The sequence below is a fragment of the Doryrhamphus excisus genome, linkage group LG3 (genome assembly GCF_037039965.1).
Source record: "Doryrhamphus excisus strain RoL-2023G ecotype Guam linkage group LG3, RoL_Dexc_Guam_v1.1, whole genome shotgun sequence".
In the NCBI taxonomy this organism is placed as follows: domain Eukaryota; kingdom Metazoa; phylum Chordata; class Actinopteri; order Syngnathiformes; family Syngnathidae; genus Doryrhamphus; species Doryrhamphus excisus.
In genome coordinates, this window is record NC_136359.1 from 1,490,347 (window position 1) to 1,508,446 (window position 18,100).

The window sequence follows — 18,100 nt, forward strand, 5'->3', positions numbered from 1 at the left end:
TTATTCAATCCAACATCCTTTGTCACTTTGTGTTGTTTGCACGCACAAAAGTCACTTCCTGTCCACCCAGCTGACAATTTCAGTGAAAAAACAACAACATGAAGAACCTCATCTAGGTTTGTCCAAAACCCGGCCCGGGGGAGGCATACTGTACGCGGCTCCCGGCTTGAGTCTTATCTGTCCTGCAATGCAAATGTTGAAATATTCAAGAAGATGAATATGAAAATATGAAAAAATTTACAATATACATATAATTGTAATATAATTATATATTATAATGTATAATATATAAAATATAAATTATATTTTATAATTATATATACATATAATAATAAATATAATATACATATATAAGTCAAAATATTATACAAATTAATTAAATATATGAATTAAAAAATAAAAAAACTAACAAGAAAATTCATAATTTTACAATAATAAAATTATAACAAAGTTGAAATATTAAAGAAAAAGACACAATTTTTTAAAAGATGTAAAAATAAAAAAATATATATAATGTAAATAATAAAAAATTAGGTTGTGAAAAAATTATAATATAATTATATATTATATATAATATAATGTTTTTTTGCAGAACAGAACACTTGTCATATTATATATAATATAATATATATTATAATAGATAATATATAAAATATATATTATCTATTACAATTATATATTATATATAATCATATGTATACATATAATTGTAATTATAATATACATATATAAGTCAAAATATTATACAACTGAAGTAAAAATATTAATAAAAAACACAAACAAAAATTCATAATTTTAGAATACTAAAATTATAACAAAGTTGAAATATTAAGAAAAAATATTTCATATGTTTCAAGTTGTAAAATTATGAAAACCAATTACCAAAAGTCATAATTAGAAAAATGTACCAGAAAAAAGTTAAATAAAACAAACTACTGAAATTTCAAGATAATGAAGTCAAAATATTAACAGAAAAAAGTGAAATCTAATGAGACAGAAATCGTAATTTTAGGAGAATAAAATTGCAACAAAAATATGTAATTTTATGCACTAAAGTTAGAAATATTATAAGAAATTATATTTTAATTATATATTTTTAAGTCTTAATATTATAAAAACAATTTAAACAAATATTTTGGGGGAAAATCTGTAATTTTTCACTAGGTGGCCCTCGCTGGAAAAAACTTTGGTCACTATTCATTGATTGTCGTCTTTCCCAGCGTCCGTGAAGAGGCGCCATTCACAAATCCCAGCGTCTTGGGAGCCCCCTGAAGGTACCACAAAGTGAAACTCCGAGTGGCGAAGTTGAGTTTGTTGTGTTTGCGTGCTTCATTTCCGTCTATTTCCTCGACGTGTTCGAACCCGGGAAGCCAGGATCGAACCCAGGGTCCGACGAGGATGCGAGTGAGGCAACAGCTATGACGCCTCCGCGGTGATTTCCGCTATTTCGCAGGTCGAGCGGTCAACTTGTGTCGGCTGACATATATCTCGTCACTCGGCTAGCTAGCTCCCCCCAACCCCCATCGACCTCCACGAAGGTTCTAAAATGTCCAAAAAGTCGCATCGCTTGACTTCTCAGGAGGAACTTTTCCACGGGCAAAGTTGGTGGAAAGTGTCCGCCCTCGTTGCACTGCTGCTGGGTGTGCTTGCCTCGACGTGCCGGGCGGAGGAAACGTCCTGTCATGGAGCCTACGATCTTTATTTCGTCCTGGACAAGTAAGTCCCTGCCTCCCTTACCTTACGGTCTCCTTTTGGACTTTATAGCCACTATCAAGGAGCTGCTACATCACAACAAATCATAACAATGCCCAGCAGATGTGCCCCCTAGTGGCTGTGTGTACACAATTGTAAAACAAATACTTCCTCCAGCTACTTCAGTTTTGTACTTTTTCAAAAGTCACATGGTACCTATGTTTTTATAGGACTACCTGGGTCCTAAATGCCGGTCTACATGGAGTGTTATGGCACCGCTAATAATGTCAATAAACACATTTAGAAGGTCGTAAACAAGTTTTCTATGTCTTATATGACTTATTTTCTCTTATTATGTCTACTATATTGGGTAATATGAATGTAAAGGTGACTATAGGGGTGCTATTTCATGTCTAGAGGGCTCTAATAATGTTAAACAACACATTTAGAAGGTCGTAAACAAGTTTTCTATGTCTTATATGACTTATTTTCTCTTATTATGTCTACTATATTGGGTAATATGAATGTAAAGGTGACTATAGGGGTGCTATTTCATGTCTAGAGGGCTCTAATGTTAAAAAAAGGAATTTAGAAAGGCGTAAACAGGTTTCCTATTGTTTATTTACTATTCTTTCTTAATTATTCGGTACTACATTGGGTAATAGGAACGTAAAGGTGATTGTAGGGATGCTATTTCGTGTGTAGAGGGCTCTAATAGTGTTAGATGACATATTTAGAAGGTCGTAAGCAAGTTTTCTATGTTTTGCATGTCAAAATTTCTCCTATTATGTCTACTATATTGGGTAATATGAATGTAAAGGTGACTATAGGGGTGCTATTTCATGTCTAGAGGGCTCTAATGTTAAAAAAAAGGAATTTACAAAGGTAAACAGGTTTCCTAATGTTTATGTATTATTCTTTCTTATTATTGGGTACTACATTGGGTAATAGGAATGTAAAAGTGACTATAGGGATGCTATTTCATGTATAGAGGGCTCTAATAATGTTAAACAACATATTTAGAAGGTCGTAAACAAGTTTTCTATGTCTTATATGTCTTATTTTCTCCTATTATGTCTACTATATTGGGTAATATGAATGTAAAGGTGACTATAGGGGTGCTATTTCATGTCTAGAGGGCTCTAATGTTAAAGAAAAGGATTTTAGAAAGGCGTAAACAGGTTTCCTATTGTTTATGTATTATTCTTTCTCTTATTATTGGGTAAGTATTGGGTACTACATTGGATAATAGAACCTTAAAGGTGACTATAGGGATGCTATTTCCTGTATAGAGGGCTCTAATAATGTTAAACAACATATTTAGAAGGTCTTAAACAGGTTTTCTATGTCTTATATGTCTAAGTTTCTCCTATTATGTCTACTATGTTGGGTGATATGAGTGAATGGTGACTATAGGGGTGCTATTTAATGTGTAGAGGGCTCTAATAGTGTTAAACGACATATTTAGAAGGTCTTAAACAGGTTTTCTATGTCTTATATGACTTATTTTCTCCTATTATGTCTACTATATTGGGTAATATGAATGTAAAGGTGACTATAGGGATGCTATTTCCTGTATAGAGGGCTCTAATAATGTTAAACAACACATTTAGAAGGTTGTAAACAGGTTTTCTATGTCTTATACTATGTGTAAATTTATCTTATTATGTCTACTATATTGGGTGATGTGAGTGACTGATGACTATAGGGATGCTATTTCATGTCTAGAGGGCTCTAATGTTAAAGAAAAGGAATTTAGAAAGGCGTAAACGGGTTTCCTATTGTTTGTGTATTATTGTTTCTTATTGTATCTACTAAATAGGAGTGTAAAGGTGACTATAGGGATGCTATTTTTTGTGTAGAGGGCTCTAATAATGTTAAACGACATATTTATAAGGTCTTATATGTCTAAGTTTCTCCTATTATGGTCGACTATATTGGGTGATACGAGTGAATGGTGACTATGGGGATGTTATTTCATGTCTAGAGGGCTCTAATGTTCAACAAAGAAGACATTTAGAAAGGCGTAAACAGGTTTTCTGTTGTTTGTGTATTATTTTTTATTATATCTACTACATTGAGTAATAGGAGCGTAAAAGTCACTATAGGGATGCTATTTCATGTGCAGAGAGCTCATTTAGAAGGTTTTAAACAGGTTTTCTATGTCTTATATGTTTTTATAAGTATGTAAGTTTTTCCTATTATGTCTACTATATTGGGTGATAAGGAGTGAATGGTGACTATAGGGATGCTATTTCATCTGTACTGAGCTCTAATGTTATTTAGAAGGTCATAAAACTATTTGTGTATGTGTTATTTGCTGTTATGTCCGCCATATTGGATTATATGGTAGAATGACTGGTAGCTGCTCATCATGAAGTTTCCCGGCAGCTTAAAATGAGCAAATAATAATCAAGTAAATGCGTATAAAGATGGCCGAAAGCGTTTGGAACAGCAGCTGGACGCAATCCTGGCTGACGTTGGGCGTGACGTGTTCAGCCACATGTTGGATCCTGCGGGACAGCGAAGCACGCTCACGTAAGCCCCAACCACGCCGTCATTCTTGGCCTCGGGATGCTATTTAAAAAAAAAAAAAACACCAAGTGTTGCATTCGTGGGGATGATGCAAACCAGGCAGGAAGAGGAGTTGCATCAGCGAGCAGAAGGTTGAACTTCCTGTGTCTCCTAACAGCTGCATGTCACTGAAAGTATTTGTTTTCAGGCAGTGTTTGGGCCCCGCACTCCTGTAAAAAATCTATTTAGAGGGTCATAATCAGGTTTGTTATATTTTATATGACTTATTTTCTCAAGTTTGTCAACTATATTGGCTAGTATGAATGTAATGACGACTATAGGGGTGTTAGTTCGTGTCCAAAGGGCTCTTATTATGATAAAAATTGATTTTAGATGGTCATAAACAGGGCCTTTGTGTCTTATATGTCAAATGTTTTCTACAACGTCGACTATATTGGGTAATAGGCATGTAAAGGTGACTATAGGGGTGCTATTTCATGTCCAAAGGTCTCTCATTATGTTAAAAATTGATTTTAGGTGGTCCTTAACAGGGCCTATGTGTCTTTTATGTCAAATGTTTTTGTAGAACGTCTACTATATTGGGTAATAGGCATGTAAAGGTGACTATAGGGGTGCTATTTCATGTCAAAAGGTCTCTCATTATGTTAAAAATTTATTTTAGATGGTCTTAAACAGGGCCCATGTGTCTTATATGTCAAATGTTTTCTACAACGTCGACTATATTGGGTAATAGGCATGTAAAGGTGACTATAGGGGTGCTATTTCATGTCTAAAGGTCTCTCATTATGTTAAAAATTTATTTTAGATGGTCTTAAACAGGGCCCATGTGTCTTATATGTCAAATGTTTTCTACAACGTCGACTATATTGGGTAATAGGCATGTAAAGGTGACTATAGGGGTGCTATTTCATGTCCAAAGGACTCTCATTATGTTAAAAATGTATTTTAGGTGGTCCTAAACAGGGCCCAAGTGTCTTTTATGTCAAATGTTTTCATAGAATGTCTACTATATTGGATAATAAGAATGTAATGACGACTATAGGGGTGTTAGTTCGTGTCCAAAGGGCTCTTATTATGATAAAAATTGATTTTAGATGGTCATAAACAGGGCCTCTGTGTCTTATATGTCAAATGTTTTTTACAACGTCGACTATATTGGGTAATAGGCATGTAAAGGTGACTATAGGGGTGCTAGTTCATGGCCAAAGGTCTCTCATGATGTTAAAAATTGATTTTAGATGGTCCTAAACCGGGCCTCTTCGTCTTATATGTCAAATGTTTTCATAGAAGGTCTACTATATTGGATAATAAGAATGTAAGGATGACTATAGGGGTGTTAGCTCATGACCAAAGGTCTCTCATTATGTTAAAAATTGATTTTAGACGATCATAAACAGGGCCTCTGTGTCTTTTATGTCAAATGTTTTCGTAGTTTTCGTAGCAGTCGCATTTCTCAGCTGATGTGGACGTTTGTCTCCCTCCAGGTCGGGAAGCGTCGCCAACGACTGGTTCGAGATCTACTCCTTCGTCAAGAACCTCACCGACAGATTCGTGAGGTGAGTCGGCCGCCGTCGGCCTCCTACAGTACAATACAGTACAGTACGTAGTATAGTGTATTTACTCTGTACACAACACTGGTGTAAAGTGAGGGAGGACAAATAAGAAATGTTTGATGGAAAAACACGATCTGCATTATATAAAGACATAAACATTTAAAATGGTGGCGTATGGATGCTGTACGCTATCACACATTCGGAAATGAGTGCCAGATTATGGTGATGGACACACAACTTTTTGAAAGGATAAAATAAAAAAAAAAGCCTTAATTTTTCAGGTAAAACCAAAATATAAATGATAGATAAATACTAAACTTAATTAAACTCAATTAAACTAAAATTTAAATGAAATGAAATTTAACTAAATTAAACTAAAATAAACAAAAATAAACAAAAATAAACTAAAATATTTAAATGAAATGAAATGAAATGAAAATAAATGAAAATAAATGAAATGAAATGAAATGAAATGAAATTAAATGAAATGAAATGAAATGAAATTAAATGAAATTAAATGAAATTAAATGAAATTAAATGAAATTAAATGAAATTAAATGAAATTAAATGAAATTAAATTAAATTAAATTAAATTAAATTAAATTAAATTAAATTAAATTAAATTAAATTAAATTAAATTAAATTTTTCCGAGACTCAAAGTAAACTTCCTATTTTTTGAAGATATGACAGTTCATAAAAATTACATTTCATTAAAATAAATTAAAGTTGAATTAAAGTTAAACTGCAGATTTGCGAGGATAAAATATAAAAATATATATTTTTTGAGAACAAAGTAAAAAAAAAGTCAAAATAATCAGCCTATTTTTTGAGGTTGAAACAAAATAAAGGTAAATTAAAATAATGTAAATAAAAGAGTCTTTTTTTAAAAAGGTGAAATACAATAAAATGAGAGTTAGGTCTATTAAATGTAGTCAAATAAAACAAACATATCTTTTGAGTATGAAATCAAATAAATAAAAAAATGTAGAAATAATTCTAAAATAAACATATGGAAATAAAATCATCAAAACATGAAAAAAATGAAATGAAATGACACAAAATAAAATAAGTTTAGCCAAAATGTCGGAATTGCTGAGGCGGTGAATGCCGGATTGCAAATGTGGAGGACCGCACGGTAAAGGTTCGGCTGTAGGAAACCCTCCCGTTGGCAGTCAGTGTAGTAACACAAAACCAAATGAAAGTTAATTTCCAAAGGAAATTGGCCGCCCGTCCCTGGTTGCGGAGTGGGTGGTTGGGGGGGGGGGGTACATTGTGGTCATCCACAGCACATCCATACATTTGTAGTCGGAATCCTGTCACTTTTCACACCTTCGCTTACGGAGCACGAGGCGGCCCGTCCCCTTTGCACATCCTCTCTCTTCAGACAAAAAATGTTTGCGGCAAAGTCGGAGGCTGGAAGTGTTGGCGCCGCCTGCCAGCACAGGACAGACGGCGGCGGCCCCGCCAGAACCGAACGCTCGCTTGAAGAAAATAGCAAAGGCACCAGGTGGGAGTGGGTGGCGGAGCGGAGCGGTCTTCTGGGCTGTGAGAATGGCCATTTGCAACGGGAGCGGCGGCGGCGGGGGCGGCGGGGGCGAGGAGGAGGAGGGATTTGGGTACGGGCGCCGCACACGTACCCCCCCCCCCCTCAGACTTCCACCACGCTGACAGGCAGACAATGTACAGTAAGACTGGAGTACAATCTGCTGAAGCACGCTCGCTCACCGGGAACGCTTCTGTTCCGCCATGTGGAGCTAACGGGTGCGCCGCGTCCAACCGGCACGCGTCCGGCCCCCCCTGCTGTGTGTGTTGGCATCACAACGGCTTACCGCGCCCGACGTAGACCAGCGCTGATGTCACAGCTCGGGGGATACAGTAACGTGGTCGGCCTCGACCCGCCGTCCCGTCATCCTTATGATTGACGGCGCCTCGGGAGGCCCCCGTGTCTTTGGATTCCCGTCTAAAAGAAGCACAACGTGTAGTACGGTATTCCCGCTTCCCAGGGATCTTTCTCTTTATATACCGTAAAATAATAAACGCTATGATTTCATTGCAATAACCTATTTAAATATTATTAGTCATAATTAAGGAAATTCATGAAGGGGAATTGTTTATTATTAATATTTTTTTCTTTTGCGGTATAAAATAATAAATGGCAAAAAGACATTTTATATGACTATTATTATATTATATTTCATTAATACATAATTGTTATTATTACATTATTAATATTAATATTACTAATAATTGATATTTTTCTATTTGGTAAATAATGAACAGTATGATTTAATTACAATAACGTATTTAATGATTAGGAAAATTATTTATGATTAATATATATATATTTTCTGTGGGATTAAATAATAAATGGCAAAAAGACCAAATAAGTTTCCAATTTAATTTTACATAACTATTATTATATTATATTTAATTAATACATAATTGTTTCATAGTTATTATTACAATAATAATAATTTATATTTTTCTATTAAGTAAAATAATTAACAGTATGATTTAATTACAATAACATATTTAAATATGATTATTATTGGTTAGGAAAATTAATAAAGGGAAATTGTTTATTATTAATATTATTTTACAATATTATATTTTTTTTTTCTGTGGGATAAAATAATAAATGGCAAAAAAACAAATAATTTTCCAATGTAATTTTACATGACTATTATTATATTTAATTAATACATAATTGTGAAATGAATAATTATAATAATTTATATTTTATATTGACTAAAATAATAAACAGTATGATTTAATTACAGTAACATATTTAAATATTATTATTAATATTAGGAAAATTAATGAAGGGAAATATTATATTATTATAATATATTCTATTTAATTAATACATAATTGTGTAAAAGTTAATACAATATTTAAGTCATTTTGTTTCGTTTGTAGTTTTTGCGTTAGAGCACCCCTCCGCTGCACCGAGCAATGGGATATCCCCACGGCGATACGGAAGAGGAGAGGCTATTCTTCTATAAGATTGTTTACATTTGAATACAACTTTTGGCTTTTGTCTAAATTATGATACATATTGTATATCGCTATTCACTCTAAATATACCAGGATACCAGGAGTTTTAGCCCTAATTCAAATAGGATATTTTTCCACAGATGGAAGCGTCTGGGAATGTCCGAAATGTCATATTGGTACAAAAATAACCGCAGTACACCCCCCCCCCCACCCCCGGCATCTTAGATCCTCTTTTCGAAGCGGAACATGTCATTTGTCACCTTCAGATGTGTCTGTGCTTTTTTTAAATCAGTCAGTCATGCTACATTAACGAGACAATATCCAGTACAGGAAGTACTGCACAGAAACCCCTAGGAACTTTTCCAGTGCTATATTGTGTCTTAAATTATTTTATTATGTCCACTGTATTGGGTAACAGGAGTGTAAAGGTCACTATAGGGGTGCTATATAATCTATAAAGGACTCTAATAATGTTAAAGCATATTTAGAAGGTCATTAACTGGTTTTCTATCACTTATTTTCCCTTATTATGTCTACTATATTGGGTAATAGGAGTGTAAATGGGACTATAGGGGTGTTATTTCATGTCTAGAGGGCTCTAATAATGTTAAAGCATTTTTCAGAAGGTCATAAAAAGGTTTTCTATCTCTTATTGTCACTTACTATGTCTACTATATTGGGTAATAGGAGTGTAAATGTGACTATAGGGGTGCTATATCATGTCTAGAGGGCTCTAATCATGTTTAAGCGTTTTTTTTTTTAGAAGGTCATAAAAAGGTGAACTTTATTTTTAAATAATCTTCGTCATTATTAGAACTATTTCTCCAATCTAATTTTCCTAAAATGACAACTTTATTTTGGTATATATAAAAATAAATATATGTTTTTTTTCATAATATTCCGAATTTATTCTCATAAAACCACAACTTTTTTTCTCCGTGGTGTACACCTTTTTTCCCTCAATATTTTGTATCCCATTTATTATGATTATTCTAAATTTTCCAACAATTTCAACTCTCTCCCATCGTATTTTGAATTTATTTTCCTAATATTTGAATTATTTCAACTTTATGTGTTGTTCTGTTTGTTTCTTTTATAATATATTTTTTTTCTTTTAATATTTTGACTTTATATTTATAAAATTCCAGCTATTTTTTCCATGATTGCCGTTTTGAAAAAAAATATTTTTTTAACTTTCCTTTTCTACGACAAATTTTAACTTTATTCTCACAATGTTCTAACTTTTTAAATTTTCTTCAAAAATGACAACTTTATTTGTTGTTTTTTTTGTTTTTGAGAATATTACTTAAAAAGTTTTTGTTTCAATTATTATTATTATTATTATTATTATTATTATTATTATTATTATTATTATTATTATTATTAAAAATTACTGTAATTTTTTCATTTAGATTTCTATTTCTATAATATTTTTAGAATGTGCTGCGGCCAATAAAAACAATTTTGACTCCCCTGTCATTGCTTAAAGATGTGTCGTCACCATGGCAACAGCAGCGATGCTCGCTCTTCCCGCTGTTATCAGTGATTTTCCAAAATCCCCAAAAAATGTTTTTTTTTTTATGTGACCCCCTCCAGTCCGAGAATGAGAGTGTCCTTCATCGTGTTCTCGGCCCAAGCTCGCGTTCTCCTCCCGCTGACAGGAGACAGGTAAACATGTCAGCCAACGGCGCCGTGGCGGGAACGCCACCTCGGCGTGTGACGGCATGGTGTACTTTCTTGTCCCGAAGGTCCCAGATCGAAGGAGGCCTGGAGAAACTACGAGGCGTCACGCCGGCCGGCGAGACGTACATGCATGAGGGCATCAAAGAGGTACGTAGACCCGCCCCCCTCCTCGCCATCTCGCCGTCCATCCGTTGTTTGTCTTGTGCGACTTTTCCCTCACTTTTGTCCGTCAGGCCACAGACCAGATCCAGAAGCAGGCCACCAAGCCCTCCAGCATCATCCTGGCGCTGACGGACGGGAAGCTGGAAGTGTTTGTTCACGAGCTCACCGTCAAGCAGGTCAGACGCTTCCTCGTCCTCGCCGGGATTCCGAGTTTTGGAGTTGAGTTCCTGACGGTTTTATTGGCTTTGCTCGATCCGTGTGCTTTCATGGCAGGCGGACCAAGCCAGGAGGTACGGCGCTCGCGTCTACTGTGTTGGCATCAAGGACTTTGACGAGCAGCAGGTGAGAGAAGGTCAACAAAAGGGAAAATCTGCATTCATTTTAGAACATTTAAGTCAACATATTCAGTCATAAAATCATAATATAATAATATTAAATATAAAATAATATAATAATATATCTTTATAAATATAATAATATAAAATAATATTTTAGTATCGTATAGTTGAAATATTAAAGATCAAAGGTGTAATATTATAAAAAATAAAACAAAACAAATAAAATTGTAAATAAAAAACAATAAAAAAGATTTTATGTAGTAAATTAATGTAGTAAAATTATTATAAGAAACAAACAACTTAATTAAATTATTTCTTTGTAATATTAACTTGGATAAAAAAAAGAACAAAGTTTAAAAAAAAAACAGCAGAAGTGGAGAAAAAGGCCATCGAATTTATGAGAATAAAACCAATTATGAATATTAAAAAAGTTGAAATTGTACAAGAAAAAACTCTTAATATTTAGATTTTTTTTTTAATGTAATAAAATTATTATAAAAAAAACAAACAACCTAATTAAATTATTTCTTTGTAATATTAACCTGGATAAAAAAAAATATTATGGGACTAAAGTAAAAATTATGAGAAAAAAAATTGAACAGCTGAACAAGTAAAAAAACCCAGCTGTAATTTTATGAAAATAAAACCAAAATATTAAAACAAAAACATGTGATCCTAATGAGGAAAAATAGTAATTAATATTTATTATATAATATTTATTATATAATATTTATTATTTTTATATTTTTATATTTTTATATTTTTATATTTTTATATTTTTATATTTTTATATTTTTATATTTTTATATTTTTATATTTTTATATTATAATTATTATGTTGTTACTATTATTATTTTTTATATATTTTTATATTTTTATATTTTTATATTTTTATATTTTTATATTTTTATATTTTTATATTTTTATATTATAATTATTATGTTGTTACTATTATTATTTTTTATATATTTTTATATTTTTATATTTTTATATTTTTATATTTTTATATTTTTATATTTTTATATTTTTATATTTTTATATTTTTATATTTTTATATTTTTATTATTATTATTATTATAGGAAAAAAAATGTAGCATAGAGTTGAAATATTGAAGAAAAAAGTCGTAATATGAAAAACAAAATATTTTTGGAACATTTGGTTTGTGGGGGGGGATATATGTACTATTATAAATATTATAAAGTGAGTGTGGCCCCCACTGGAGGATAAAGTTAGGACACCCCCGCCAGTGTGGAGGCTTCCGGAACGGCCGCCCTGACCCACCCTGGGACCCCATGACAGGATGTCCACATTTGAGGCTTACTTGGAGACGCCTTCCGACATTTCGGCGGCCTGTGCCGGTCAGTGCGTCCAAGATGGCGTCCCACCGTAACCATTGGTAACCACCCCGCGCCCGCTAAGTCCCAAACAAAGGCAACACGCGTCCCAGTTTGCGGCGCCGCGAAGCAAGCGTGTGCCACAGTCGTGCCATCTGCTCCGGCGCCTGCCGCCCGTTGTTTGAAAGCAAAGGCTCGCTCTCGCAAAGACGGAGTCGCAGTCCGAAGCAGCCCGGCCACGCGTCACCGCTCCTCTCCCGTGTCGCCCTCGCAGCTCGCCGACATCGCCGACACCCGGGACCAAGTGTTCCCCGTCAAAGATGGCTTCCACGCGCTCAAAGGCATCGTCAACTCGGTGAGTGGGCCTTCTTTCTTTTGCTTGGCTTTACGGAAGCGGCCCGTTTGGGCGGATGCCTCATTTCCTGTCCGCTTGACCCCAAAGCAAAGGTTTGATTTCCGGGACCAGAATCTGGTAGGGGTGGGGTTGCCAGATGTGCCGCAGGAAGTAGAAGATGCTTTCCACCCAGATTAGCTAAAACGTTTTGTGTCTAACCCTACCTGCCCCCCGTCCGCCCCCAACCCCCGTCCCCAGGGAGGTAACCCCCCCTCGTTTGCCTTCCCCTTTCCGACATACTTTGTTTATCTTAATTGAATCTTTCATGTAAAAAAAAAAACCATCTGCAATACTTGACATCCTGTTGCTGGTAAAATCAGGACTTCAAAATAAAAGAAACATTTTATTTTTTAGCATTATCATATTTGACCTCATATGGAAAAATAATAATAATAATAATAATAACACGTGGGCACCAAGCTGTAGCAAATTGGACTTTTTTTAACAATATTTTTGTATTATTATATATTTTTTAGAAATACTACCTGCTAGTCCTACCGGTGGGGGGTTGGGGGGCGGGGGCGCCTATGTCAGGGTGTCAGCTGGCATAGGCTCCAGCATAGCCGCGATGTTGGCATGTTGTGATTTCAATTTGGGGCCCATAAAAGAGAAAAAAGTGAGGCACATTAGGACCCCGGGCCGGACTTTGGACACCCCTGCGGTGCCCTATTTAGAAATAGCGTTCTGCCTGTTTTCCAAGTGTAAAAAGAAGCGTGTGATTGACTGACAGGGCACATTGGATTGGCGTTCCAGAAGCAGCGGGGGTCGTCTTCATGGATGCCCCCCCCCTCCCCTCGTGTCTGCCATTCAAGGCAAAGGGGCCTCCTTTTGGGGCGGCGTCATGACGCTAAGACGTATTGGCGTACAAAACACAATTCTCACCTTGCTGGTGAAAAAAGCCCCCCCCTTCCTGATTCCTTTTAACAGAGTCCAAGTCTGTCTCTAGCGGGGACTTTTGGATCTGAGCCCCCTGCAACCCCCACCCACAAATGCTTGTTAGCGTTGTTTGACACCCGGGAAACATGCTAATCTTATTTGGTGTTGGAGTATTACACACCAAACCACCATCTTCGGCCCCCCCAGGACACGACAGCACCCACCCGTCCTGCTACTAGGGTCCTCCAACCCTCTCCGAGACCTCTTTGGGGGACCCGTACCCTCCTAAATCTTCCTTTCTCTTTCTGTTTTCTTCTCTTCGTTTTTCTGCTTCTTTATTTTTCTTCGTCTGCTGCTTTCTTTCTTATTTTTATTTTGGTCATTATTTCTTATTATGATGACTATTATTATTATTCATTCATTCATTTTCTACTGCTTATCCTCACCAGGGTTGCGGGGTGTTATTATGATGATTATGAATATTATGATTATTATGAATATTATGATTATTATGAATGTTTTTATTCATTCATTCATTTTCTACCGCTTTTCCTCACGAGGGTTGTGGGGGTTATTTTTATTTTTATTTTTATTTTTATTTTTATTTTTATTTTTATTTTTATTTTTATTTTTATTTTTATTTTTATTTTTATTTTTATTTTTATTTTTATTTTTATTTATTTTTTTCTACCGCTTATCCTCACAAGGGTTGCGGGGGGGGGGGTTATTATTTGTATTTGTATTTGTATTTGTATTTTTTAATTTTAATTTTAATTTTAATTTTAATTTTAATTTTAATTTTAATTTTAATTTTAATTTTAATTTTAATTTTAATTTTAATTTTAATTTTAATTTTAATTTTAATTTTAATTTTAATTTTAATTTTAATTTTAATTTTAATTTTAATTTTAATTTTAATACCACTTTTCCTCACGAGGGTCGCGGGGCGTGCTGGAGCCTATCCCAGCTGTCTTGGGGCCAGAGGCGGTTTTACACCCTGGACTGGTGGCCAGCCAATCACAGGGCACATACAGACAAACAACCATTCACACTCACAATTTGGAGTGGCTAATTAACCTAGCATGTTTTTGGAATGTGGGAGGAAACCGGAGTACCCGGAGAAAACATTCTAACTCCACACAGAGATGGCAGACGGTGGAATTGAACCCTCTGTGAGGTCTGCGCACTAACCACTCGACTGCCGTGCAGCTGAGTATTATTATTATTATTATTATTATTAGTATTATTAGTATTATTAGTATTATTATTATTATTATTATTATTATTATTATTATTATTATTAGTAGTAGTAGTATTATTAGTAGTATTATTATTATTATTATTTTTCTCCATTTGCTGTTGGCTTTCAGGGACTTGTCAACGGGTGTGTAAGTATCCAAGTGTAGCAAACGAGACCCCGCCTGCATCATCAAGTTGATATGAATAATTAATTAATACTGCAATGAGCGATGGCATAAATCAGCGCCAAAGGTATTCCCGACAAACACGGAGGGAAGCGGGCAAATAAGCGGACATCTTTATTCCCGCTGTGTTGTCTTTATCTGGGCCGTGCCCGGGAAGTCATTATCCCGGAATAAACGCTTCCATATCCTGCTGTCACATTAGCGGCGGCGCTGTAAATACTTCCCGCGTTCAGATTGAAGCTGCGGGCAACATCAGATGAAAGGTCCGAGTGTGCGATATTGCGGTTAATATGCTTCTTTTTACCGAGTGTGTACTGAGATTTGCATAGTTTGTCCTTTGTTGATTTATTGAATGGGGACAGTGCGGCTGTGTGACAGGGGCTCTCACAAGGCTCTTTATATGTTAATGCCGCATCCGCCGCTTTTAATAGAACCCGGGGATGTAATAGTTCCGCATAATTTTCCCATAAAGGCTTCCGAGCCCCGATATCCTCACCCCACCCCCGCCCCGTAGCTGCCAGGCCCCAATCGGGCTGGAGACGTTTCTCAGGTGTTGCACCTTAATCTGTTTTCTAAAGCTGACATAGTTGATAGGCGGCGCGGCGTGATGTATTTGTTCCGGGCCCTCCGGCGATGATGTGCCACTATGTCTCTCTCCGCAGATATTGAAGAGATCGTGCACCGAAATCCTGAGCGTGGAGCCCTCCAGCGTCTGTGTCAACGGTGAGTGGAAGTGTTTTTTTTTTTTTCTTTTTTTTTCTATTGGCAGCTGATCTTAACTGGGATAGCAGCGACGTGTCCTCCGAGACGCAAGCAGCTGATAGCTGATGGCGGCGCATTATTTCACTACAGTCCTCATCAATCTTCTTCTGCTGGGCCCAAAGTGCTGCCCGACAAACTTTATGTTGCATTTTTGGTCTTTTGGCTGAAAAATAAGACATAGAAAACCTGTTTATGACCTTTTAAATGTTTTTTTTAACATTATTAGAGACCTTTAGGAATGAAATAACACCCCTATAGTCACCTTTACACTCCTATTACCCAATTAAGTAGATGTAATAAGAGAAAATAAGCCATAGAAAACCTGTTTTACGACCTTTTAAATGATTTTTTTAACATTATTAGAGACCTCTAGGAATGAAATAAAACCCCTATAGTCACCTTTACACTCCTATTACCCAATATAGTAGATGTAATAAGAGAAAATAAGACATAGAAAACCTGTTTACAACCTTTTAAATGTTTTTTTTAACATTATTAGAGACATCTAGGAATGATATAACACCCCTATAGTCACCTTTACACTCCTATTACCCAATATAGTAGATGTAATAAGAGAAAATAAGACATAGAAAACCTGTTTACAACCTTTTAAATGTTTTTTTTAACATTATCAGAGACCTCTCGGAATGAAATAACACCCCTATAGTCACCTTTATTATTACCCAATATAGTAGACATAAGAGAAAATAAGACCTAGAAAACCTGTTTACAACCTTTTAAATGTTTTTTTTAACATTATTAGAGACATCTAGGAATGATATAACACCCCTATAGTCACTTTAACACTCTTATTACCCAATATAGTAGACATAATAAGAGAGAATAAGACATAGAAAACCTGTTTATGACCTTTTGAATGTTTTTTTAACATTATTAGAGACCTTTAGGAATGAAATAACACCCCTATAGTCACCTTTACACTCCTATTACCCAATATAGTAGACATAATAAGAGAAAATAAGACATAGAAAACCTGTTTACGACCTTTTAAATGTTTTTTCAACATTATTAGAGACCTCTAGGAATGAAATAACACCCCTATAGTCACCTTTACACTCCAATTACCCAATATAGTAGATGTAATAAAAGAAAATGAGACATAGAAAACCTGTTTACGACCTTTTAAATGTTTTTTTAACATTATTAGAGACCTCCAGATGTGAAATAACACCCCTATAGTCACCTTTACACTCCTATTACCCAATATAGTAGATGTAATAAGAGAAAATAAGACATAGAAAACCTGTTTACAACCTTTTAAATGTTTTTTTTAACATTATTAGAGACATCTAGGAATGATATAACACCCCTATAGTCACCTTTACACTCCTATTACCCAATATAGTAGATGTAATAAGAGAAAATAAGACATAGAAAACCTGTTTACAACCTTTTAAATGTTTTTTTTAACATTATCAGAGACCTCTCGGAATGAAATAACACCCCTATAGTCACCTTTATTATTACCCAATATAGTAGACATAAGAGAAAATAAGACCTAGAAAACCTGTTTACAACCTTTTAAATGTTTTTTTTAACATTATTAGAGACATCTAGGAATGATATAACACCCCTATAGTCACTTTAACACTCTTATTACCCAATATAGTAGACATAATAAGAGAGAATAAGACATAGAAAACCTGTTTATGACCTTTTGAATGTTTTTTTAACATTATTAGAGACCTTTAGGAATGAAATAACACCCCTATAGTCACCTTTACACTCCTATTACCCAATATAGTAGACATAATAAGAGAAAATAAGACATAGAAAACCTGTTTACGACCTTTTAAATGTTTTTTCAACATTATTAGAGACCTCTAGGAATGAAATAACACCCCTATAGTCACCTTTACACTCCAATTACCCAATATAGTAGATGTAATAAAAGAAAATGAGACATAGAAAACCTGTTTACGACCTTTTAAATGTTTTTTTAACATTATTAGAGACCTCCAGATGTGAAATAACACCCCTATAGTCACCTTTACACTCCTATTACCCAATATAGTAGATGTAATAAGAGAAAATAAGACATAGAAAACCTGTTTACGACCTTTTAAATGTTTTTTTTAACATTATTAGAGACCTCTAGGAATGAAATAACACCCCTATAGTCACCTTTACACTCTTATTACCCAATATAGTAGACGTAATAAGAGAAAATAAGACATAGAAAACCTGTTTACAACTTTTTAAATGTTTTTTAACATTATTAGAGACCTCTCGGAATGAAATAACACCCCTATAGTCACCTTAACACTCTTATTACCCAATATAGTAGACATAATAAGAGAAAATAAGACATAGAAAACCTGTTTACA

At 34.7% G+C, this 18,100-nt stretch overlaps 1 protein-coding gene across 2 annotated transcripts in view; it reads left to right on the plus strand.

Moving 5' to 3' along the window:
• The first annotated feature begins 1,241 nt into the window (after nt 1–1,241).
• Nucleotides 1,242–18,100, plus strand: part of antxr2a (ANTXR cell adhesion molecule 2a) — a 79,335-nt gene continuing 62,476 nt past the window's right edge. The window contains exons 1-8 of one of the 2 annotated variants that reach the window (XM_078789421.1): nt 1,242–1,716; nt 5,712–5,783; nt 10,375–10,446; nt 10,527–10,608; nt 10,695–10,799; nt 10,897–10,965; nt 12,571–12,651; nt 15,653–15,713. In XM_078789421.1, coding sequence (XP_078645547.1) covers nt 1,547–1,716; nt 5,712–5,783; nt 10,375–10,446; nt 10,527–10,608; nt 10,695–10,799; nt 10,897–10,965; nt 12,571–12,651; nt 15,653–15,713 — 712 coding nt within the window. In that variant the 5' untranslated portion in view covers nt 1,242–1,546. The remainder of the gene's footprint in view (nt 1,717–5,711; nt 5,784–10,374; nt 10,447–10,526; nt 10,609–10,694; nt 10,800–10,896; nt 10,966–12,570; nt 12,652–15,652; nt 15,714–18,100) is intronic. The other variant, XM_058069994.2, reaches the window with a different exon arrangement.